We start from the raw sequence: 24,945 nt of genomic DNA, 5'->3' as shown, positions 1-24,945 counted from the left end.
TCCGTAACTCAAACTGGAACGGGAATAAGACATTTTATCTTCCAGGAATTTGTTCAGTCTATTGAGGATAACTGCTGCTGTAACCTTGCTAAGGCACGACAGGAGGCTGATAGGTCTATAAAATCCGGCTTGTTGGGTGGATTGCCTGGCTTTAGAACAGGAGTAATGATCGCTAACTTCCAGTCCTGTGGGAAGTATAGCCATTTTAAAAGTAGGTTAATTATCTTAACAAGCATGAAAATAGACTTTTCGGGAACTCCTGAATCATTTGATTTGTAATCCTGTCGTGCCCTGGGGTTTTCTTCTTGAGTCTTTTAATATACTCAAGAACTTCCGATAACATGACTGAGATAATTCTGTCAGTGTGTGGAATGGGAGAGTAATTGTTCTGAAAACTAGTGACTAGATTTTCTGTTGTGTCATGTATGTTGTGTTGACGAAACTGAGATTCCAGATGCTCTGCTAACAGTTCTGCTTTCTCAGCATTAGTGTAATAGATCCTTTGTGGGCCTTTAAGGGGCGGAATGTTATTGTAGCATTTTTTGTGCATTTTAAGAGCTTTCCACAGTGAGTTGTCATCCGTGGAGAACGAATTAAGGTAGTTAGACCATTCTAGTTGTGCTTGTAAGTTACGCTTAGATGTGACTGGTATTGCATAACTGTTGAACCTTGTTTTATCAGCAGGATTTCTTGTTCTCTGGAACTTTCTGCGGGCTGCATTTCTTTGTTTAATCAGTTCAGAATTTTTTTTAGAAGGACGTTTTTACGAGGAATTAATTTCTGTTTTTGCACCATCATAAGCAAACTGAATTTGTTCGGTGAAACTCTTTATTAAACTGTCAATCTCACTCCCCGCTTGTATCGTGGGTAGCGTGTATAGAATGTTGTTTAGAGCTTTGACGTATTTATTTCAGCGAGTAGTGAAGGCTTTTTTGTCTGTTGTGGTGTAACTGCTGATGTTCAGGAGGATCCGAAGTGGATTATGATCGGATGAGAGTTCATCCAGGGCAGAAACATCCAGCGGAACGCTGGTGTTTCTAAGCAGGAAGAAATTTATAATACCGGTGGAACTGGCAGTACACCGTATTGGGATTTTAGGAGCTGCTATTTGTACTCCTGCATGGAAGTGGCCAAACTGTAGATTACTGTGCCTGTGGTGTTTGAATTGTAGCAGTTACTTTCAATCGGTCGCGAGAGAGTTCTAATAATTTCTTTGCTTCTCGAGATTTCTGGAAACCAACAAGAAGATGGAATTACGGTTACAGCTAACACATAAATACATAATGTAAAAATAATTACATAATCATAATTACACATCTTTATATATATATAAGCGCCTAAGTATGTGTCGCCGATAGTTTATTGTTGCCACTCGGAAAAATAAGCGTTGAAATTAACGTTTCCGCAGTTTTTAATTAATATCTCAGCCGATTAAAATCGCACGAAGATGAGAACGGTATCGATGGATTAGGAGAATTTTTTGGAATCCGAGGATACGCGTCTCGAATTTCGACTCGGCCTCGTTCCGTAGATGTTCGAGAAAAAAGAGGCACGTAGCGAAATCCTTCTAATAGGAAAACCCAAGAAAGAAAGTGGAAAATGTAGGGAAAACGTAAGGGAAAATTAGTTTTTAATTAATATCTTGGCTAATTAAAGTCCCAAGAAGACGCGAATGGTCAAAATGGCGTGCCACGGACCTGCGGAATCCAACGGTGTGCTTCGCTAAGCCCGGGTGCCAGCCGTGTCTGAGGAGATGATATTACTTCACCCCATATATATATGCGGCTTAAGTGTCTGTTTGTCGTCGATAGTTTATTCGTTGCCTGCGTAACTGTACTAGCCAATGGTGTGAAGTTGCCACGGTACAGGGTTGCCGTTTGAATTGAGACGTAGACAATTTCCTGTAAAACTTGCTTTTGCTATGACCATCAATACGTCTCAGGGTCAAACGCATAAGCGTGTTGGCATTTTTTTACCCTGAGCCTGCATTTGGACACTATGAACTTTATGTTGTCTGTTCAAGAGTTCGTGAAAGAACGGACGTAAAATTAAAAATAATGGATGGTCCTTTGCAAGGCGAACTTAAAAATGATGGAAAGATCTACACAAGAAATGTTGTGTACAAAGAGACCTTTGACATGTGAATTAACATTTTATTATTTAAATCACCTTTATTTATTGAGCTAGCAGTGGCTCTTAAGAAATGTACCACCAGTAGTTTCCTTCAAGGCACTCTAAGCAATTAAGCAAGCAGAAGGGGGAAACCCGTGGGGCAATAAGCAAAGGGGCGTCCTCGCCGCCTTCCCTGGGTAATTCAGTTTGAATTAGCAGACACCTTTGCACAAATCATTTTAATTACAATTTATAATATGTAGAACAGCGGTCATTTCGCATGACCGTCGGGCTTTCTAGTAATTACATAATGTAAAAATGTTATAGCTCACTCTGCAACAAAATAAACGAAAGAAATTAAGTAAACAAAATGCATTTAACAGGGGTCTGTTAAAAGCATTTTATGGTATTAGATGCATTAAAACTTATAAAAAATGCAATAATTTATTGTACACATTCAAGAAGGTGAGTTCAAAAATGTTAGGTTTGTTTTTTACTTCAAGACCATAAGGATACAACAATTTTAGCTGTTTCATTTTATGCTGCTGTTGTCTTTATCTAGTCTTTTGCGTCTGTAATAGAAGTAGGGAGGAAAATTCCTTTTGCTGGCTTAAAAAGGTTAAGTTAAATTAGTTTAAGCCACTTTAAGTTTGACTTTATGAAAAATACATTACCTTTTGTCCTAAATCTGATTAAATATCTAGTTTATTCTCATACCTGCTTTTAAATGAAACCCAACTATTTAGAAAGCCGGCCTTCTTTCAACACCACTGATATGTAACTAAAGCTGACATTATGTTATCCTCATTTATAAAACGAAAATTTATGTAATTTACCATTTTTGACTCTTTTGATAACATATCAGTTGACTATTCATCTGAATTCTGATGACCCTTAATCTTAACTTTTATTGCTTTAACTTATTTATTTTTGCTTCTAGTTTTATTTTTGACAACGTGCATAGTACGTTCCGTGGTTTCGAAAAATCTAAATAATTTCATTGGTGATTATTTAGACTTTTCGGCTGTCTTTAAATAGCGGAGCATAGTAAATAAATATTGTATTTCCTAATGCATGCTGTCACGGTGTGAGTGGAAGGACGTTTATATAGCTATTGGAAGATGAGTTTTAATCCCGGCGAAAGCATAGTTGAATTTTCTGCTTTAAAAAAAAAAAAAAAAAAAAAAAAACTTATGTCTCAACAGTCATAATAAAAAATATCTTATATTATACTATAATCAAGCTTGAAACTGAAATAAGAAAATTTTTAATAATACTGTTGCTTTAAAGAATAAAAAGTTGTGTGGAATTGCTTAAGGATTTCTTACTTCCATGGATCTCAACACCCATTGTCGAGATTCTTCTTGTATAACTTTTATTTCATCTGTAAGCGCTTCGTCCTTCGTGGAGGATAAGAGAGCTTTGTCTGTATCAGAAGGCAGTATTTTATGCGTGTACTAGAGTAATAATAAATAAAATAAATGAAAAAAACCTAAAAATTAAAAAAACTTTTTTTTTACTATTCTTTAAATTCTATTAAATCTTTTAGATTATGTAATAAATTTAATTATGTTAAATCTTTTAAATTATATAAGACAAACAACTATATTACTTTATTTTTTTAAAGAACTTCATTATAGGATATGCTCAAATTGATGCTAAATGAAAAAAGATTTCTGAGGGAAAGTCAGCAAAAAACCTCGTTCCAAATAATTCAGTACAAGGAGATAAAATTTTCATCCGAATCATATACTGTTCAGTTTCATAGTACTCTGTTTGGTCAAATGAAAAGGTAAACACGACGTTAGGATGCGGAATAAGCAATCATTTTCAAATTTTGCTTTACTTCGCAGATAGCCTTAACACCTTTATTCGTGTGTTTTTCAAGGAGAAAGAAACAATCAGGAGACTATACAATCTGCTGCAACTGTAGTTCGAACGCTTTAGCTGCGACCATGAGCGCGAACACGCACGCATCATTTCGACCGATTTATTTTCAAAATAGGGTGGATGGAATAAGGGGGTGGAATCACGTCGTAAGGATTTTTTCCGTTCTTTTTGCCCCCTGTTAATTTTCATGACGTTCAGGGGGCTAACAGTCATAAGAGGACAAAATTACTTTTAAGTAATCTATACTGATATGCTGGAAACCTATTCACTGGTTTCTTTTTTTACTACAAAAAGAATACTTCTGCTAAAGAATATAGTTTTTAGTGACCTTATCTTTGAAAACAAGAGATGAAATACGGATTGTTTATATAAAATTCATAAATTATAAAAAAAAATCAACATCGTTTGCGGGCTGGAGACTAACGCAAATCTTAGTATTTATTTCTGTAAATATTAAAAAAAAAAAAAAAATCAAAGGCGCGCGAAAGACCACTGACGACAGCATCATCCGATGACATAGGGACTTTCCCAACCTCGGTCATATAAATTCCCTCTTTCCGCTGAGGAGAAAACTGTCATGTGACCTCTTACCTCACGGCACATAATAAAGCCCCTTTTGAACGATTCTATGTGTTTTGGCAGAATGCCAGCCAAGGTTGCTTTTAAGACGGTCGAACTATAGAAAAATAACTCTAAAGTGTTTATTTTAAAGTACTACCAGAGGAAAAGGGGAAACAATGCCGCTACCATCGAGAAACAACCACTGCTCAACCGCTACTCTAGCGACGTCATCAAAAAGAGTGCGAACAATGGTAACGATGATACTGCCAGGCAGAGTGTCCTTAAAAACTTTCAATTTGAAGGCTCAGGTGCTGGGCACTTCAGCAGGCTCCTAGGCCGGGACAGCCATATCCTGTGCAGAATTCATTGTAGATAGGCATATCTTTCCTGGCATAACATATTGGAGAGTATAATAGAGGAAGAATATTTTTCCTCAAGAGAGTTCAGTGATTGTTGTATCATGGCATATGTTCGTACGATAGTCAATTCATGAGCCTTGCGTATATACAAATCGTAAAGTCAGAACGTCCGTCAGGAGAGATAAGCGTAACAGTTACTGCTTCGACGTCCGGCCCTCAAATGAATTTTGAAATGACATCGTGGACTGATGCAGAGCGTGCTATCACTGTAAAAGTATTTTATAACAACGAAAACTACTTTTCTTCCCAATATGAATTTCGGAAGAAATCCGGGATTCAACGAAGCAATATCGCATGCTAAAACAAGTGGGGAACAATTTTGGAGAGATCTGATGTTCTCACCCCACAGAACTATGATAAGAGCATCATTCGAACAAAGTACTCGAAGGTCATCATATGAGATTAAAAATAACTAGGTCTGTCCGAAACTGGTATGAAGCGTTATTTTACATTTGAATTTACACTTCCATCCTTGTAACATTCAAGCCGTTCAGAAACTGTAAAAAAGTTATACAGCTAAGAGATAATTTTTCAATTAACAAATGTTGGACTTGATAAACAGGAACAAGGAGATTCTCAGTTATCTAATTATGAGTGACGCGACATATTTATTTGATCTGCCTAGTTAAAAAATAAAACTGCCGGTACTAGTATGATTAACAGCCACGAGAATTCATCTAAAAACCGTTGTACTGTATTAACAGTGTTATATGTGGCGAGAGCCTTCACCTTTATCAGTCCGTATTTCTTTGAGAATGAAAATGAAAATGCTTGCACTGTGAACGGTACACAAAATGCTGAAAATCTTTTCCCTTTCACGTTGTCAAAATTTCCAAATAAATAAAGCACTTGCTTTCAACAAAACAGGACTTGGGTAAACTGCGAAACTGACAATTCAAGTTTTGTGCTCACTTTTCTCAGACATTTAATTTACAGGTATGGCCACATAGAATGGCCAGCAAGATCACCTCAGGTATCAGTAGCTGCTTTTGCGGACGGCACGGATTATCCTTCACCATCGAAAGACAGACTTGTAGTACCGATAAGCAAGTGGCCGTTGTTTGTCGATTACGAAGTTTTCAAATAAATAAAATTCAATGATTCTTTCCCTCGTGTACTTTACCATACGTAATTATTATTTTAAATCGTATATATCGTTGTACTAGTTTATTATGCATGTAATGAGTTAGTTTTTACACTCATTACATGCATAATTTCACTGGATTCTAATATATTATAAACATGCTATCTTTCTTCTTAGACGACAACACATAGATATATAAATTTTCATTAGTTTCTTACATTCATTACATGCATAGTTGCTGTTTCTTTATTAACAAGAGACCTGAACTAAAAATTTCAATACTTTTAATATCAGCAATTTGAGCCAGTTATGATCTTACGATATATATATAAATCTTATAAAGATCTTAGGATAATTAATTCGAATAATGGGAACGATTGACCGTATCACAGAGATTTATTCGCATTGCTTCCAGTCTCGTATATGACAAGAAAAAAATTAAATACGAAGGTACTCCCTTTGCCTTTCTGCAAGATTTTCTATATACCACAATTCCGTATAAAACGTAAACGAAGTATCGAGACTTCGTAATTGATTACAAAGTGCAAAGTATATCAGTTATTTGTCATCGATGGAGAAAAGACAGTCTGTGCCATCCGAAAAAGCGGCAACCTAAGTTAATCGTTGGCGGATTTTGACTTGTGGTTATTGATAAAATGAGCAAAATTGATTAGCTGGATCACGCAGTAATCCTTCCTCCGTGGGCTGGATGCAAGTTCAGAGGAGAGGACTTACAGTTTGTGAAAGACCGCATATTTGAGAAACACAGCAAAGCGAGAATATATCGTATTGAAAGGTACTGTTACACTCTTTCATTTTCAAAAACAGATAAAATGAAAATCAGAACTGAAAACCACTTCATCTAAAACTAATCCCCGAGCACACAAGATGAGAAAATCAAATTTTCTTTACCTCAAGATTTTCGTAAGGATTTTTTATGTAGGTCACCTTGCGTACCCATGGCCAATCTGCACCGGCCAGATACTTATCCATTCTTGCAACGCTCTCTGTCGCGTTAACTGCATCTCTGAGTAACGCAAGAGCATGGGACATTGACTTAATGTTTTTTGCTGTCACCTGTCCTATTCCTAAAATGAAAGTTAAGCCACAAAAGCATTTTAAATGTTAGGTAGTATACAGTTAAAAAAAACAATAGTATGTGTTTTTGAGAGTTATAATTACAATCATTAGAAGATGAAGTTACGTTCTGTTTTAATAATTATTGGTTTATTCGATTCCAACAACAAAGGGAATTAAAATACATTAATTCCTGAATGCCCTTAGTAACTATATAGACCTACAAAGAAAAGCCCTCTCCCACAAAAAACAAGATAGTCAAAAAACTATTTCGTAACATTGTAGGGGTTTATTTTAATATCCTAATAGTTACTTTTGAAACGCTTTCCTTTATTCTCTTGTTTACCACCAACAATTCCCTGCCAGAATGAATTTTCTTCATTCTGGCAGTTGCGTTTTATGTAAATGGTGTAGAACCAGTACTTGATGGGAAGTTTCAGTCACTTCCGTTGACGAGCTCAGAAGTTCTCAGTAAAGCGTATTCTGCCTTCTACGTCGTTGCTTTAAGCCAAGCTTACTATGTTCGGCCGTATTATTACGTGCCCGTTAGCTTTCGCCGGTGAAGTTTAAATATGGGCCAATTCGGTTAGTTATCTTTGTACAGCTCTGGTTTAAATTTAACTAGTTAGAATTAATTTAGTTTCTTATTTTCTATCTTAAGTTAAAGCTCAAGTGGAATCTTTCCTATAAGCCGGAGAAGGGGCCATCTGCGAGTGTTTCTTTGAGTGAATAAAAGGGTATTTTAACCCTTCTTTGGATTAAACCAGATAATAGTCGCTCGACACTTTTTTAAGGTTCTAGTAGTCAAAGACGCGTAAATTAACTAGAACTTTATAGTTTAAGTAAAACTGACTGTAACTTATACTTAAATTTAGACAACTTTATTTAAGTTGCAATTTAAAATTGCATTATTTTAATAAACAATTCTAAAAAAAATAGAAAAAAAATCGCCAAATTAATTAATTAATGTTAAACAAGCATTTATATTCAAGTGATTGCAAACGCAGGAATATAAGAGAAAATTTGGAAGAAGACGCACCAATTGACAGGCCTTGCATGAATCCACAAAGCAGAATGATTTCACTATTGGTTTTAATTCTTTGGCTAAAGATTTTCTTTGCATAGTGTATTTTGCATTAATCATCAACTGCTGAATTATAATCAACACTTATGAAGCAGTTTTCAAGATATAGCAAGATTATTATCCAAGTAGTCATTAATAAATCAAATTCTAAAAAAAGTACAAAAATCAAAATAAATCCAATAAAAAATAAAAGAATAATATAAGATTGATTCAGCCAAGCATTTCCTGAAGGAGTAAACTAATGAAACTTGAAGCCATTTTTCTTAATTTAGGAGTCAAGCAACAAAAATCAGAGTTATATTTTCAAATTTTCACTGGACTTGTTTCGACGGTTTCACCGAACATTCATCTTCAGCTGCCAAAGCGCAATTAATGAGATAAACTATAGTAATTAGATAAGATAAAATAAGAATGGCTGAACAGGAGTTAAGTATATGGTGTAGTAGCTTAACTCCTGTTCAGCCATTCTTATCTTATCTAAGCACTATAGCTTATCTCTTTCTTTAACTTTTACTTTTTAAATAATTTCTTTAACTTTTTAAATAATAATTTTACAATTACCATTACATTACCATAATTATATTTTTACGCAATGTATCTGAAAATAGATAAAGATAAGACAACACAGACAAAGAAAAAAAAAAAAAAGGAAACGTTTCGGCAGATTCTTTTTACAATAGAAACGTTCATTTTACTCGCTTTGCACATGACGATATCATCTCGTCTGTCACTTATTTAAAATTTTCACATTGATCTATGTCTTAACCTTAGAAATTAAAGTTAATGACCTAAAACTGCAATACTATAATACAGTACAAGTGAAAAAATTGACAGTTTCACACGCGCGTGTGTCGGATTTGCGCAATGCTTCTGGGGGGTCCCACAAAATTTTGGTAAATATTAAAGGGTCCTGGGGGTCGAAAAAAATTCTCAGTGATAAAAGGGGGCACGGGTTGAAAAACGTTTAAGAAACCCTGTTGTATAATAAAGGAATATACTAACAGCTTTCTTCTTGTTAATGTACTCACCTAAAACTTTGAAGAGTAAATTCATCGTTGTGGCATTCACGGCAAGCGTCAAAACAATGACTCCTGACACCTGGATCAGGAACTGTAAAATGGAAAAAAAAAAAGAGTTCTTATATTTTAGAAGATTATATGAGAAAATCGTATTTAGGGGTAAAAGTAGATCCATACAATTAACTCTTAAAATCAGAGGATTTTGAAGTATATGAGGTGGCAAAAAAATATAGTAAGCAGATTTAAATGTAACTTTTACAAAATATATACCTCGTACAGAAAAAAAAGGGGGGGAACAGTTCTATATCTTCCGTTTGACTTGAAAAATATTGTTACTTTTTTCTTTTCTGACACCAGTTGTTGCGTTATGTTCTTCCTTCACGTTCGTACGGGGTTTGTAGATTTGGAGTGAATAAAAGCGACACTTCATGAAGTATCGAAACACACTTTATTCAGCCAATATTAATCAGGACAGCTCCAGTAACACTTTTTACAGTCGTCGAAGATCTATTGTAAACACCCTGACACGATCAGCGACACAGCCTCCAGGTTATCAGGCTATCACGGTGGAGACAGCTTCACGGCAAAGCACTAAAGTACAGCTCCCAACTCTGCTTGGTCGTTCTCGGAACTCCACGTACTCTCGAGACTCTCCACGCGATGCACTCGACGATACACAAAAGTATAGCTCTCGACTCAGCACCGTCTAAGACAAAACTCGACGATGCACTAAAAGACTCTCTCGATGCACTTGACGACCAACTCGGCACTCGCTGCCCGGCTGTCAACTCGATTGACTCGCTAGACGAGACACCAACTCGATACTAACTCTCTCGCACTCCAGATGAGGGACTCTGACTCGGCCACTCGATGAAGCACACACTGAGAAACTAACTGACTGCGGACCAGCAGGGTTTATATAGCTTTCGGCTTGTGTTCGAGAACATTCTGGGCTGAACCGGTAAGAATTCTTTCGAGAAGATTCTGCATCCGTCCATGGCATATCGCAAATTTTGTCGCCAAATGCGGCAACCCTGCCTTCCTTTTCCATTTTATGGCAACCCTAAAACTGCTTTGCGGGGAAGCCATCTTATCGCGCCTGTACATTTCGTAACAATATATTAGATTTAAATATAGAACTGTTCTAACTTAGGTATTTTGACACAAAATCGGACTTTTTCTGAAATGACATACCGACTTTTTTCGAATATTTAGATTCTACCATTCAAATAATGCCAAAATGCCAAGTTTTGTAAGAACCGCACGAGTAATTTTTAAAAAATTAACTTTCAAAATTTTAGCTCCTCAATATTAATTAAATTTGGTATATATTTATTAAGATTTCCTTTTGTTATTTAGACACATGGCAGTGTGTCAGCCAAGTTCGGAACAGACAGAAAGAAAATAGCTAGACCATGCGTGTGAAACAGCCATGTGTATCTTACACGAACCATTTCGAGCTACTTTCGACCTCCAGAATGTGAAGAATCACCAGTGGAGAATAAAAACCTTGTTTATAATAGATGAAATTGTAGCGCAGAGGTAGGGTGCAGGTTCAGCTTTTTTTTTAATTTTTTTTTTTATTTTGGTGTTGGGTTCGGGACCTAACCACAGCGATATCGCGAAAAGTAAACAGCTTTCAAGCTATAAAAACCATTCAGTAACTTAAATTCAAGTAACGAAACGAATGGCAGATGCAAATAAAACAATAAAAATTTAAAAAGGAACCTTGAATCTCTATTTTAAAATTAGATTTTAAGCACTTATATCTTACATATATGCGGCTTAAGTGTTCGTCGCCGATAGTTTATTGGTTGCTTGCGTATCTGTAAATTGTTTTATTCCCGTGCAGTGCAGCGCGTGACGAATATTATGAAAAAGCTAAGCCGAAAAAAATTAAAAATACAAGAGCACGTGCATTTAACATTTAATAAATAAATTTAACATCTATATATACTACTACAAAGCCCGGCGGTCATGCGAAATGACCACTGTTCTAGATATTATAAATTGTAATTAAAATGATTTGTGCAAAGGTGTCTGCTAATTCAAACTGAATTACCCAGGGCAGGCGGCGAGGACGCCTCTTTGCTTACTGCCCCACGGGTTTCCCCCATCTTCTTGCTTAATTGCTTAGAGTGCCTTGAAGGAAACCACTGGCGGTACATTTCTTAAGAGCTACCGCTAGTTCAATAAATAAAAGTGGTTTAAATAATAAAATGTTAATTCACATGTCAAAGGTCTCTTTGTACACAACATTTCTTGTGTAGATCTTTCCATCAAGTTCGCCTTGCAGAGGATTATCCATTATTTTTAATTTTACGTCCGTTCTTTCACGAACTCCTGAACAGGCAACATAAAGTTGACCGTGTCTAAATGCAGGCTCAGTTAGGTAAAAAAATGCCAACACGCTTAAGCGTTTGGCCCTGAGACGTATTGATGGTTATAGCAAAGGGAAGTTTTACAGGAAATTGTCTAAGTCTCAATTGAAACGGCAAGCTGTGCCGTGGCAACTTCACCCCATTGGCTAGTACAGTTACGCAGGCAACCAATAAACTGTCGGCGACAAACAGACACTTAAGCCACACATAATAAAGATAATTATTTATTTTATTTTCTTTGTAGTTTCATCGTTGCCAGTTTCTGCCGGTTGCATATTTCCGAATTCTATTATATATAGATGCTAAATTTATTTATTTAATGTTAAATGCACGTGCTCTTGCATTTTTAATTTTTCCGGCTTAAATTTCTCGTAATATTCGTCACGCACTGCACTGCACGGGGAATAAAACAATTTACAGTTACGCAAGCAACCAAGAAACTATCGGCGACAAACACAAGCCGCATATATATATATATAAGATAATTCGGAAATATGCAAGCAGCAAAAACCGGCAACAATGAAAAAACAAATAAAATGAAATAATAGCTTTATTATATGCTGCGGCTTAAGTGTCTGTTTGTCGCCGATAGTTTATTGTTTGCTAGCGCGTAACTGTACTAGCCAATCGGGTGAAGTTGCCACGGTACAGAGTTGCCGTTTCAATTGAGACGTAGACAATTTCCTGTAAAACTTGCCTTTGCTATGATCATCCATAAGTCTCAGGGCCAAACGCTTAAGCGCGTTGGTATTTTTTTACCTGAGCCTGCATTTGAACACGGTCAACTTTATGTTGCCTGTTCAAGAGTTCGTGAAAAAAAGGACGTAAAATTAAAAATAATGGATGGTCCTCTGCAAGGCGAGCTTAAAAATGATGGAAAGATCTACACAAGAAATGTTGTGTACAAAGAGGTCTTTGGCATGTGAATTAACATTTCATTTTTCAAATCACCTTAATTAATTGAGCTAGCGGTGGCTCTTAAGAAATGTACCGTCAGTGGTTTCCTTCATCGCACTCTACTTAAAGCAATTAAGCAAGTAGAATGGGGAAACCCCGTGGGGCAATAAGCAAAGGGCCGTCTTCTTCGCCTGCCCTGGGTAATTCAGTTTGAATTAGCAGACGCCTTTGCACAAATCCTTTTAATTACAATTTATAATATCTAGAACAGCGGTCTTTTCGTATGACCGCAAGGCTTTCTAGTTGTTTAATAATTAAAACAGCTGTTTAAACTTATTTTTAACATTTTTACTTCCCTTTAGAAACCTGAAACTTCAAAAAAGTACATTATTATCGGGGTTAAACCAAATAATACTTATAAGGAATGTCGTCGATTTTATAATTAAGAAACTGCTAATAAAAAGAAACCAATGCAGCGTAAACGGCAAGGAAAAAAATTGAACGTCGCGTATTTATGCAGACATTTCTTAAGTGTTTACATAAAAACATAACCTTTAACTTAGGCCCCTTTTTCACATTTATGTTATTATTATCATTAAACTTACTTGATTCCCTCTTTCACAGTTTTTTAGTTCCTTGTTAAACTTTTTACCAGATTTTTCAAAATTCAATATTTAGGTATAATTTGAGGCATAGAAACGAAATACGAAAAAAAAAAAAAAAAAAAAAAAAATCGTAATGTCATTTCAGAAAAACTCAGATTTTGTGTCAAAATACCTATGTTAGAACAATCCTATATGTAAATCTAATACAGCCGCGCGTTTGAGACACGAAAAACGCAAGTTAAATTTCGTCAAACGGCCCAGTAGAACGGAACTGTCGTTCCACCCCCAACTTTTTTTTTTTTTTTTTTTGCAGAATGTACCTCTAAATGAAACTGATACGAAAAATTACCTTTATATAAATTTTAATGATCAATTTGATATCCACACTTTATTTATTTTTCTTTTCTCATAATAGCCAAAATCTTAGTCATGTCAGCTCGTATTTCCAAGGATGGGTGAAAGTGACATTAGAGCTGTGATGACATATTTATGGCCGCTAAACACTTTATGAGACACTAAGAGACAATGGACAAGCTTATTCCATAATTGCCAAATGGACAGCAGAGTTTCATCCTGTTAGAATTTCCCATGAAGATGATCCATGTCAGTTACAGAGACGAAGACTGAAAGCGGAAAGAATTGAAAAGCCAGACGAATAATTGTTAGGTAGGTAGTAGACCTTATGGGTATTTTATTCGGTAAATTTCAGCGTAGTCATATCCTAATAAGATAATATCCTGATAATCCATGTTCAGTTTTACCTGATAAGAAAAATTTCAGCATGACCAATATCCAATTTAGGCATGACTATGTAAGAAATATGAGCATCTTTCTTCGATACTGAGAATAAGCAAGAGAAATATTTTATCGCCAATTTTTCTGAATGAAATACCATCGCTTTACCCACAGTGTCATCCATCTGTGAGACTCCATCAGGACAAAGCTAAGTCACGCATCAAAATCCACTGTAAATTTCCTAAAAGAAATGGAACAAAAAAACTGGTATCAAGGCCATAACCCTTCACTGATATCCCTACTAAATCTCCCGATGTGTCACCTATGGATTTTTGCGCTTTCGGACTTTTAAAAACTGGATTATCCAAACGTTGACCCCAAACCCTAACAGGACTCTGGAAAGCTGTTCGGGAGGAATGGGATAGAATACCTCTTCTGCCACTTCAAAAGGCATTATTATCCTGGAAATTGAGGTGTCGAAAGATAGTTCAGAATAAGGGATGTCAAATAGAACATTTAAAACACAAGAATTTTATGTAATTTAGTTTTGTGAATACAATATACATCGTCTAAAAAATGTGTGAACAGCCTCTGTATTTGAAATATAACTAACTTGTCATTTTCACAATTGATGCTGGTATTAGTCTATTGCATTTACACAATCAAGGACAAATAGCACGCTTTTTCTTTATATTTCATGCTATTTAACAAGGATATTATGCTTATATAATTTTTTTATTGTAGCACTTTTGAATAAGCACAGATCAAGAAATAAACAAGAAAAGAGGCGCACGTTTTTATGTTTATGCGATAGAATGAAAGCAGGCTAAAAGGTTGAAAACAGCACAAATACTGGGAACAGTAATCCAGAGATCTATCATATAGTAATAATGGATGATAACTGAGACGTGCTTTCACACGTCTATCCCCATATTTGAACAAACTATGAGGTAACTATATGTATGACCAAAACATTTATAATTCCGTCAAAATCTTGATTTCGAGAATTTTCCGTTTTTAATGTAGTAAATAAAAGTAAAAGAATTAGGGAAAAAAAATGCAGTAACAAAATGTTGCAGTAAAATCTCGGTTGAAACTAGTTATTATTATTATTTGCAAAAGGTGTTTGTTCTGAGGTGAAAGTAAAACATTAGCCAATTACTAAGGTTTTTATATGAGCTTGACCTGGGAACTGTAAAATTCTCTTGCCAGCGGGAAGTGAATGAACACTAGTCTAAAATGTAGCCAGTGTTTTTCGCATGGCGGAAGACTTACTGACGACTGATTACCATCAAAGAGGAAAAAACAGTCACAGGGATGTATTATCGAATTGATGAGATATAATTCTTTTGATGGGGATGTCTCATCTTCTTTTGCATTAAAACTATATCCCGATATTTTAATGGATAAACGCAACGTTAAAACCAGGAGCTTGCAGAAGCATTTTAGATTCAACCAGGAAAAGCTATTTTCACACAGCATTCTTTGTCTTGATTTGAGCAAGCATTTATTTTCATACCTTTGTCTCACCATTCAGCAACACAAAGCTGAAACAAATATTAATGAGAAAGTAAACGCAGAAGAAATTTACTTTAGAGAGTTCAGGGTACTGATTTTTTTCTTTCTGCCAACGACAGAGCTGGAAGATTCGTTTTTAATTACGAGCTTCAGAAACTATTTGAATCCAGAGATGAATTGTTCTTAACAACTCAACACCTGCCAGTTTTCTGTTAGAAACAGGGAAGTTTACTATGATGTGTCAATTTTGATACACTAAAGTATTTCTCCGTTAATATATTCATGGATAATTAAGTATTAGTAATTAACTGACTAAGGAAAACGCCTTTATAAAAATTGAACTGTTGTGAATCTCTTTTCATGAAGTTTTGCAATGACGTTTTCACATAAGGTTTGGGAATTTTCTGTAACTGAACTTACCTTATTTGCGATGCGCTGAGGTACAGAATAGCGAAACATAAGTACGAGAGCTAATCCTATGGATCCTCGCAATCCGCTCCAGGTTAGAACAGCTGCGTAGTTCCAACTGAAACCATAACCCCTGTTTCTTAAGAACGGAGTTAGTAGTAATACCATTACAGCTCTGAAATGCAGAATAAATATCTAACAGTAATGGGATGGCATAACTTAATGAGCATTTTGGTACAATAAAAGGTATTTTCATATACAATATTTCCCCACTACTACAAAAAATCGCATCTCTTTTTTTTTTCTTTCCCTCATCCAATGATAAAACTTTTAGCGAAATAAAATAAAGTTTTAAATATAAATTTATATTATCGCTTCATTTACTTAACGCGGCCAGCCTTCGTCTGGCTTTTAAATGTACCTTCAAAGAGCCTAAAGGGAACACCAAACATTAAATTTAAAACGTGCACAGAATTTTACTCTGCAGAAAAACTTCATAAAACTGTATCACATATTAAAAAAAATTCAAAAAAATTCAAAAAAATTCAATAAAACTGTATCACATATTAAAAAAACTACAATGAAATAAAAAATTTCTCTTAATACAAATATTAATTATCCTAATAAATATATTAACCAACTTCCTGTTGCAAAATCTTAAGAATTCAAATGGTATAAAGGAAGTTAAGAACTTTTTTCCCTAAAAAAACATGCAAAACTTTTTATATAATTAAAACATAATATAAAAAATTACAATGCAATAAACAATAAATCTCATATTTTCAAGAGGAAACAGTCAGCAGTCCAGTATCCAAAGCAATGAAGGAAAAACTGTTGCCAAAACTACATTTCTTAAAGAATGAAACTATCATCAGAAAGCAAAAATGAATCAAAATTGTGCTTTGTGGATAACATAATTCAAAATATACAAACCTCTTTGCCATTAGCTAATAAAGAGAAACAGAAAGGGGAAAAAAAAAAAAAAAAAAAAGGAAATTTCTTCTGTTGGTGTCTCGCGAGACACATTCGCGTCAGAATAAGAAGATTGCGATGTACATCTTGTAAGTCGAAAAATAAAAAATAAGCAATATTTTATCTCATATTTTCAACAGTCAGCAGTCCAGTATACAAAGCAGTGAATGAAAAACTGTTGCCCAAACCACATTTCTGAAAGAATGAAACTATTCAAAATGATGCGATTTCATCAAAAAAGATGAATTGAAAAAACATCTGATTCGAATTTTGAAAAATTCGCTTCGAGGTGCATTGGCTGGCTAGATGCACCTATGTACCAAGTTTCGTAGCTCTGTGTCTATTAGCTTAACGCGCAGCAAGAACACACACACACACAGACTCTTTCTTTTATTATATGTAGAGATTTCAGATAAATTCTTCGAGTATCAAAGTAAAAATATGGTAAATGTATTAATTTGGAATACTAGTAACTTCCACGGCTAATTTCCATTCGGTTAAATATTATTTCAAAAGATACGGGGTAAAAGAATTTGGTTTTGTAATTAATCAGATTTAGGATTTGCTTATTTTGGAAAATACTTAAGCATATTTTCTATATTAATTCCTTGCAAAAAATAGCCGACTGTAAATAAGTTCCTGAAAGCGGACATTTCCCTATTTTATCCATAGAGCTTTATATATTTCAAAAATATTAACTCAAAATTTATCTATAGCATCTTAATAATAATTTAACCTTATTTTAAGGCAGGCAAAAATATGTAAAAAGGCCCTTCTAAAGTTAGCCGGTTTTAATTAAATGCGTTAAATGTACGTAATATATATGTATATGTAATCTATGACGAAATTCTTGGTCATATAACTAAAACTTAACAACAGTTATGGATTTTCAATCAAAATTATCAACGATAATTTTACATGAATCGAATCATTCCTTACACATATCATTTTTATCGTATCTTGTTGCTTAAAAACTGTTATTAATTGTCCCATTAAGCTTCTTTTGTTAGCGCACCAAAACTTTTGTTCATAGACAAGGATGAATAAATTGTTGCGATGGTTAAAAAACTTCTTTCATAATTTTTGATTTATTTAACTAAAATCTTGTAACTTGGAAAATTTTTTTATGTTTTTTAGTTCAGATGAACAGGGAAAATAATAGAATAATATGACTACCTCTAAACATAGGAAAATCATTATCTCTAATCAACACCAGTGCAGAAGCGAAAAGAACCACCAGTACAGGTGCGAAAAGAAAAAAAAAAGGGGGCGGCAGTTCTATATCTCCCTTTCTACTCAGCCGATTGACGAAATTCAACTATTGTTTTACATGCCTCGAAAGCACGTCTTAGGATATGTATTAGATTTATATATTGCATTGTTCTAATATAGATATTTTGACCCAAAATCGGACTTTTTCTGAAATGACATGCCAAGTTTTTTCCCTATTTCGATTTTGCGACTCAAATTATGCCATCCTCCCAAATTTTGTAAAAATCGCACGAGTAGTTTTTAAAAAATTAGCTCTCAAAATTTCAGCTCCTCAATGTTAATTTGATGAATTGAATTAATTGAATTCGAATTAATTAATTGAATTTGATGTATATTTATTAATATCTCTTTTTTTATTAAACTTACTTGATTCCTTCTCCCAGAATTGAAAATTTAGATTCATTCCAAATAAAATTCATCCATTTTTTATTGTTTATTTTAAAATAATTTTTTACAAATTTCTCGAAAATTTTTTTTATAAATTTTGAATTATAATCTATAAAAGTTTTACCATAATCTTAAAATAAATGTATTTCTAAGTATACCTTCAAAAAATTAGAGTTTTTTATTCAAACTGTCTTGGGATATACAGGAATTTAAATATTGGCGCCTTTTGAAATTAGGTATATTTGTTATAAGCGATAATAACGCCAAATGTGGTTTACGCACTTTGTTAAAATTATTTGAAATACTGAACGATTATTTTTTTTTTCGCTGGTTTACAATGAAAAAAAAAAAACGAAAGGAGAATAGGTTGCTATTAATTAAGAAAATCGCCAAGTGAATTATTCTTGGCGCAAACTGAAAAATATGCGCCAATATAAATTTTAAAATTTGTCCATAAATTTCGCACTTAATTTTACACAATTTAATATTTAGGCATAATTTGAGTCGTAGAATCGAAATATGGAAAAACAAAGGACATGTCGTTCCAGAAAAAGTCAAATTTTGTGTCAAAATACTTGTACTAGAACAGTGCTATTTATAAACCTAATTTATATCCTAAGTTCCACTTAAGAGACATGAAAAACGCAATTTGAATTTTGTCAATCGGCCCAGTAGAACGGGAGATACAGAACTTTTTTTTTTTCGCAGTGTACATCACATTGGCTTTCTTTTAATGTTTTATTACACAATTCTTCTTTCAAATTTTATACAGAAGATTACTTTTCGATCTATCCGATGGTACAAAAATTTAAATTCTGCGATGAGCAGTTTGAGCGTTTAGCGTGTATATGTGAAAAACATTCAACGCTAACAGAAAGAATATCGAATCTGGAAAATTTTATGTACACTATATAAAAAATTTTTAGAAAATAGGCTCTGTAGAAAGAAGCCAAAAATTGAAATATTTGATCCACATTAAGCAGAGAGAAATCAAGCTAAATAAAAATACGTAAAAATAGCTAGAAGACTATTGTACCAGAGTAATTTTCCCTAGAAACAACTTCACATCAAAGAGAGAAGTACAAAGATTTGGTATCACGTATCAGTTTTATTTTCATGTGATTATTGATCTCAGCTGAACTTAACAATGAAACTCAAATTTCAGTATCTCTGCAATAACATTTAGTTCGATATTTGATTATAAAAATTCATCTCTCACCTAAAAATTGAAACAGTCTTACCTAAACACTGAAACTGCAACGTATGTTGCAATGATGAATCCGATGTCGCTGGGGCTGAAGTCAGTAGCAGCGGTGGACATTATTATGATGCCGACAACAGTAAAGATAAGAGTATTAGCCCAGAAACTCAGAGATTCCCAGAACCTATAAATTAAACATGCTGTTAGTTTAAGCGCGTGATTATCTTTAAAAATTATTTTAACCTATTGTAGAATTTCAAGTTTAATTTGTTTCTTTTCTTAAGGTAGCAAACATATTTCTGTATAAACACAGTGTAATCGATAAACATTTGTTGTTGCACTCGGAAGCTTTTGCCATGATTCATATTTCTCACATCCAGATACGTTTAATTATAATATTCTTATACTGTTGTTTTGAATTTTCATCTTTACCCGTTATCTGCCATTGCTTTGTATTTTCATCCTTATTATTAGAACGAGCATCAATTTAATTTCTATAACATTCAGAATAAAGGCATTTACTTAAAGCATTGCAAAGATGGCCAGTTTAACTAAAAACCTTTTTTATAATCATTCTAATTGTTAGCTATATAGACAGCATATCATTATAGATAGCTCAGGAATGAATTAAAAATAGAATATACTTAATATTCTAAAAGACATTTGCAACGTTTTGCCCGAACTTAGCATGAATACCCATAGTAAGCCTCCTTATGCCCCCTAGACAGATAGCTCTAGTATGCTTTGCTGTAATCTAATCCACTCTAGCATTAAATTACTGTATTAATTAATTTGCTTCTGATAGTCATCTGTCTAAAACAGAAATGATTTCGTAGAGACTTTTCTGAAACATACTGGTTCGACTTTATATCCTGTACTGGGAACGTTATGAAAACACCATGTAGCCAGATCGTTCAAGTACTGAGAACCAAACTTAGAACATATTAACGTATTTCTAAGCTTGTCAGGACTGCTGCTCCTTCTAATTGCCTTTAGAAATGTTTGCTAATCCTGAATAGGTGCAGGGAGCTTACTCAAACTATGCTCGTGAGTCTGTAGGACAAACACCACCATCAAGAAGGGTTAACTTTACTCTCTATTTTTTACAACATACAGCCACTCCCGCACTTCGGGATACAAAGACTAGCACTTATGGTCTGAAAGTAGAAAATAAGAAATAAACCAAACAAGAACTAAATAAGAACAAAACTTAAATGCTTTACAGAGACTATTAACACGAAGATTAGCCTCTTGACACCACGTATGTAGTGAACGAAATGCAAATACGTTTTAGTATATCAGCAGGAACTATGTTCTGGTCGTAAAGGCAGACATGAACTGACTGAAAAGCACGCGTATGGTAAGGCAGCAAGAAGTCTCTCTCTCCTCTTGGCTAAAAGCCACATCTTAAATACCTACACAGTTTGCAACCTCTTTAGCATAAACAAATCTACTCGCGCTTTTTCTGGCCGGAAATGGAAAATAAGAGAGGATTTAAAATAAAATAAACGTTAGTAAAACGTAAAATCCTTACAAGCTTTAGCCACACGGCTTACAATGGGCTTTATCACTGTAACATTTTCAGCTATTTTCTAGCGGTTGCTTCCCATTTCCATAAATTTTGAATATGATCTTCACCGATGGCTAATTTTTGACTTTTAGCTTTGTACGATGGCAGCTTGAATGAGGAGAATTATTGGAACGGCCGCTCATAAGAAATCCTGGGTGTGAGAGTTTACCTCCTCCAGATCTAATCATTACTACATAACAGTCGCTTGATTGTTACAGCCGCTAGCTTGTTTGTGCCGGTTGCATTTCGTCTATCGTTCTTGTAGATGGTGACAGATCACATTCCATGTCGCATTTTCATGTCCTTGGAATTTGTGAGAAATTCTGGAACAAAATCCTGGAGCACAGCCTAGAGAAATGCAAGAGAGAGAGACACAGATAAGTGAACTTCTTCCTCTGTCCAGCACTTGGAAAAACGACTGCCGAACTCAATAAATTTGCATGGGAGTTTAATTCTTCTTCTTCACGGAAAGCGGTCAACTACGGCTGAAAGCCATGCAATGCCCCAACCTTGCTTTGCGAGTTTCTTTACAAGAGAGTGAATCACAATAACAGAAAAAAAGGCCTCTAAAACTATTGGTGAACTTTCTACTTCGAACTTACATCTTCAATGCAAAAGAACATTTAATATGTAAATTCTTTATATATATTCTAGAACTTTTATAAATTGGAAGCGATATCTTTTGCTTAGTACCTTTGCATCCCATTCCCTTTGCCTTTACACAACTTTAGTTCAAGCTAAAGGTATCTAAGCTAGTTCTTTGCAATTGTCATCAACAACTATCTTCAGTTGCATGTTGCATTTACACTAAAATACCAAAAATGCAACTATATGTTTGGTAACCTGTAGAGTCTTATTCTTTTGGGGAGCATAAAATGTAGACCCGACTGAAGACGAAAAGCGAATTCTCGCTACGTCCTTGAAAAAAAAAAAAAAGTGTCTGCCGACGAAGGTTTTAACAATCTTTTTATTTTAACTAAATTGAACAGAGCGTGCACTCATTGGGTTCTCACAATTTAACCTCCATTTGGGGCTGAGTAACGTAACACAAAATAGTATATTCAGTCAGAATAAATTCAATTTTAATTACGCGACCGGCTCCTATTTCAATCTAAATCCGCTTATCGGCTTCAAACAGCAAAGCCGAGTTTAGAATATCAATATGAATTAAAGTAAGTGGCTAACACAAAATATTCAGCAACACAGCTACTTGCAAACAAGCGGCATAAACTCGTAACTAACTCTTCTACTGCGAACCCTTAACTAGTGCGAACTAAGGCTTTTGTAAATTTGCATATTCGTCATTTAAAATTGCATTCTGGCATGAAATTGAAATCAGAAGTTTCTTAAAATAAAAAATAATTGATTATTACAAAATAAATGCCTTTACAAAATAATAAACTAGCTTCCAGAAGCAAACTAATTTTGCAAAAGTTGAAAATTAAATTGCACAAATACAGATACGTAATAATACTTCAAAAACCGTAAAAAATATTAAAAAGAAGCTTTTAAAAATCTGAAGAAGAAAATAGGAAGGTATTAATTACCGAGTCAAAAAACGTAATAACCATTTTCTATGCAGCAATACACTGAAGTGAGTCATGGGATACCTCCTAATATTTTGTCGGTCCTCCTTTTGCCCGGCGCAGCAACTCGACGTGGCATGGACTCAACAAGTCGTTGGAAGTCCCCTGCAGGAATATTGAGCCATGCTGCCTCTATAGACGTCCATAATTGTGAAAGTGTTCACGGTGCAGGGTTTCGGGCACGAACTGACCTCTCGATGATGTCCCATAAATGTTCGATGGGATTCATGTCGGGCGATCTAGGTGGCCAGATCATTCGCTGGAATTGTCCAGAATGTTAATTCTTGTCGTGCAGCCATAATCACGTCAAAGCCTCTTCACATGAATAACTTGAACACAAATGAAAGCCCTGCCAAAGCACTTCGCATTTATACATTTTCTACGCGATACTACTGCCAACTGTATATTTGCATATTGCTATCCCATGACTTTTGTCACTTCAGTGTATGTAATTTCTATAATCTCCAGTAATGTTGAGCTGGATTAATTACATATCTTTTGCAGAATTCGCTTAAAACATGGAAGAATTTAGGACTCTTTGATATCTCTTGACAAATGGCCATATAAATAAAAATCCCCCCTTCTCAAAAAATCTCTTCTTCTCGCCGCTCGTCCCCCCTTCTCAAAAAAGTTCTACTTACTGCTGCATTGTAGAATCCTTCTCCTCGTAATTAATACTACTCTTGTAATTGCTGATGCATACTCCAAGTACAACAACTGACAGGATGCCGGATACCTTTAAAAACAGGTCGCTGGTGAAATACGTGATGTATGCAATACAAAAGGAAAATGTCACTTCCACATCAGTGTCGTTTTCTGTTCTTCTTAGCAGAGCTATGGCACCTATAGCCACTAAATATCCAAATACTACACCTCCAACAGTTGTACGTAAGAGATGGAAGATAACATCTTGAGCTAGAAAGGAAAAAGGATATATAACAGTTCTGACTTAAAATTCAATTTCACAGGAAAAAATATTAAGTTTATTCTAAATTTCATTGAAAAGGTTTGCGTTTTATTCCTTAGTGACCCTGAATCAGTTCTGAATTTTTAAGGAACTAAGGCCTCTTTTGCAAGCGTAATCTTTTAAGGAGAAATTAACAAACTTCCATATGTTATCTGATAAATATGTTTTTTTGCTAAAATTTCCTTGAAATTATGTTCAAGTTAGAGATTTGTGGGAAAAATCTTTACTTTAACCTTTTTTTTTAAAAAAACTTAAATAATAGTTCATGAAATGCAGCTTTCAGAAATTAAATTCCAACTTTCATTATTAACCTAATTTTAATGTAACTGGTATTTTTGTATAAATTCAGTGAAGGTATAAGGTATTTCTCCCGTCTTCGTGGTGTAGTAGTCTGCACGCTGGGTGCGTATTCCAGAGGTCCGCGGTTCGATTCCCGGCCAAGGCGTTGCTCATTTTTCATCTCTGCTGCTTCCAAAAAAAAAAAAAAATACCTAATGTCTCTACAGTGGCGCCCGAACTAAAAGAGTGGTGGATAATGATTCTCCTCACCCAGGATTTGGCAATTTGTCCCTTAAAAACCCCAGTCGCCCTTTAAAAAAGGGGGAGTATATAAGGTATTTCTCCCGCCTTCTTAGCGTGCCTTCGGGGTGTAGTGGTCTACACGCTGGGCGCGTATAAGGTCCGTGGTTCGATTCCCGCCGAAGGCGTTGCTTATTATCCTAATGTCTCTGCAAAGGTACTCCTCTCCTTGCAAAAATTCGCATTATACTATTTTGGTTTTGCTAAGGTCTTTGGCAGTAAGAAAACGAGATATTCGCGTCTCCAAGGGAGTGAAGAGAATGAAAATAACTTTCAGCATCTTTTGGACAATGTTCACCTCTTTGTACAGGGAGGGGGGCGGAAATTAGACTCCACTCTCAGTAAAAATTAACACTGACATTTCGGAAAAGACATTTATTCCTACTCACTACACATATAATACAGAAAAACAAGAAGGATTACATAGCGCACTCTTGCGGCGGGCAGTGGATCTAATAACAGGCAATGATTATAAAAATGTATCATCGAGGAAAAGATATTCAAAATTTTGAAAGGGCTTCTGTCTAGGACAAGTTTGAAATAGGTTTTCATTTCCTACCAAGAAATATATCACAGAAAAATGTACAAGTCCAAGCAGTTAAGCATATTTTAAGTTTTTCG

The 24,945-nt window shown here is 34.8% G+C and overlaps 1 protein-coding gene across 1 annotated transcript in view; it reads right to left on the bottom strand.

Annotated features, from left to right (window-relative positions):
• Positions 1 to 24,945, bottom strand: part of LOC118181951 (sperm-specific sodium:proton exchanger-like) — a 98,448-nt gene that overhangs the window by 40,987 nt on the left and 32,516 nt on the right. The window contains exons 6-11 of the mRNA XM_085813982.1: positions 23,420 to 23,693; positions 19,663 to 19,806; positions 15,803 to 15,965; positions 9,256 to 9,337; positions 6,979 to 7,154; positions 3,441 to 3,569 (exon numbers count right to left, since the gene is read on the bottom strand). Coding sequence (XP_085670108.1) covers positions 3,441 to 3,569; positions 6,979 to 7,154; positions 9,256 to 9,337; positions 15,803 to 15,965; positions 19,663 to 19,806; positions 23,420 to 23,693 — 968 coding nt within the window. The remainder of the gene's footprint in view (positions 1 to 3,440; positions 3,570 to 6,978; positions 7,155 to 9,255; positions 9,338 to 15,802; positions 15,966 to 19,662; positions 19,807 to 23,419; positions 23,694 to 24,945) is intronic.

This window comes from Stegodyphus dumicola, chromosome 1, assembly GCF_044657685.1.
Source record: "Stegodyphus dumicola isolate Sdum_Otavi_A_Nest chromosome 1, ASM4465768v1".
NCBI lineage: Eukaryota > Metazoa > Arthropoda > Arachnida > Araneae > Eresidae > Stegodyphus > Stegodyphus dumicola.
Note: the sequence above shows the minus strand (reverse complement) of the source record. Positions and strands in the feature narration are given on the sequence as shown.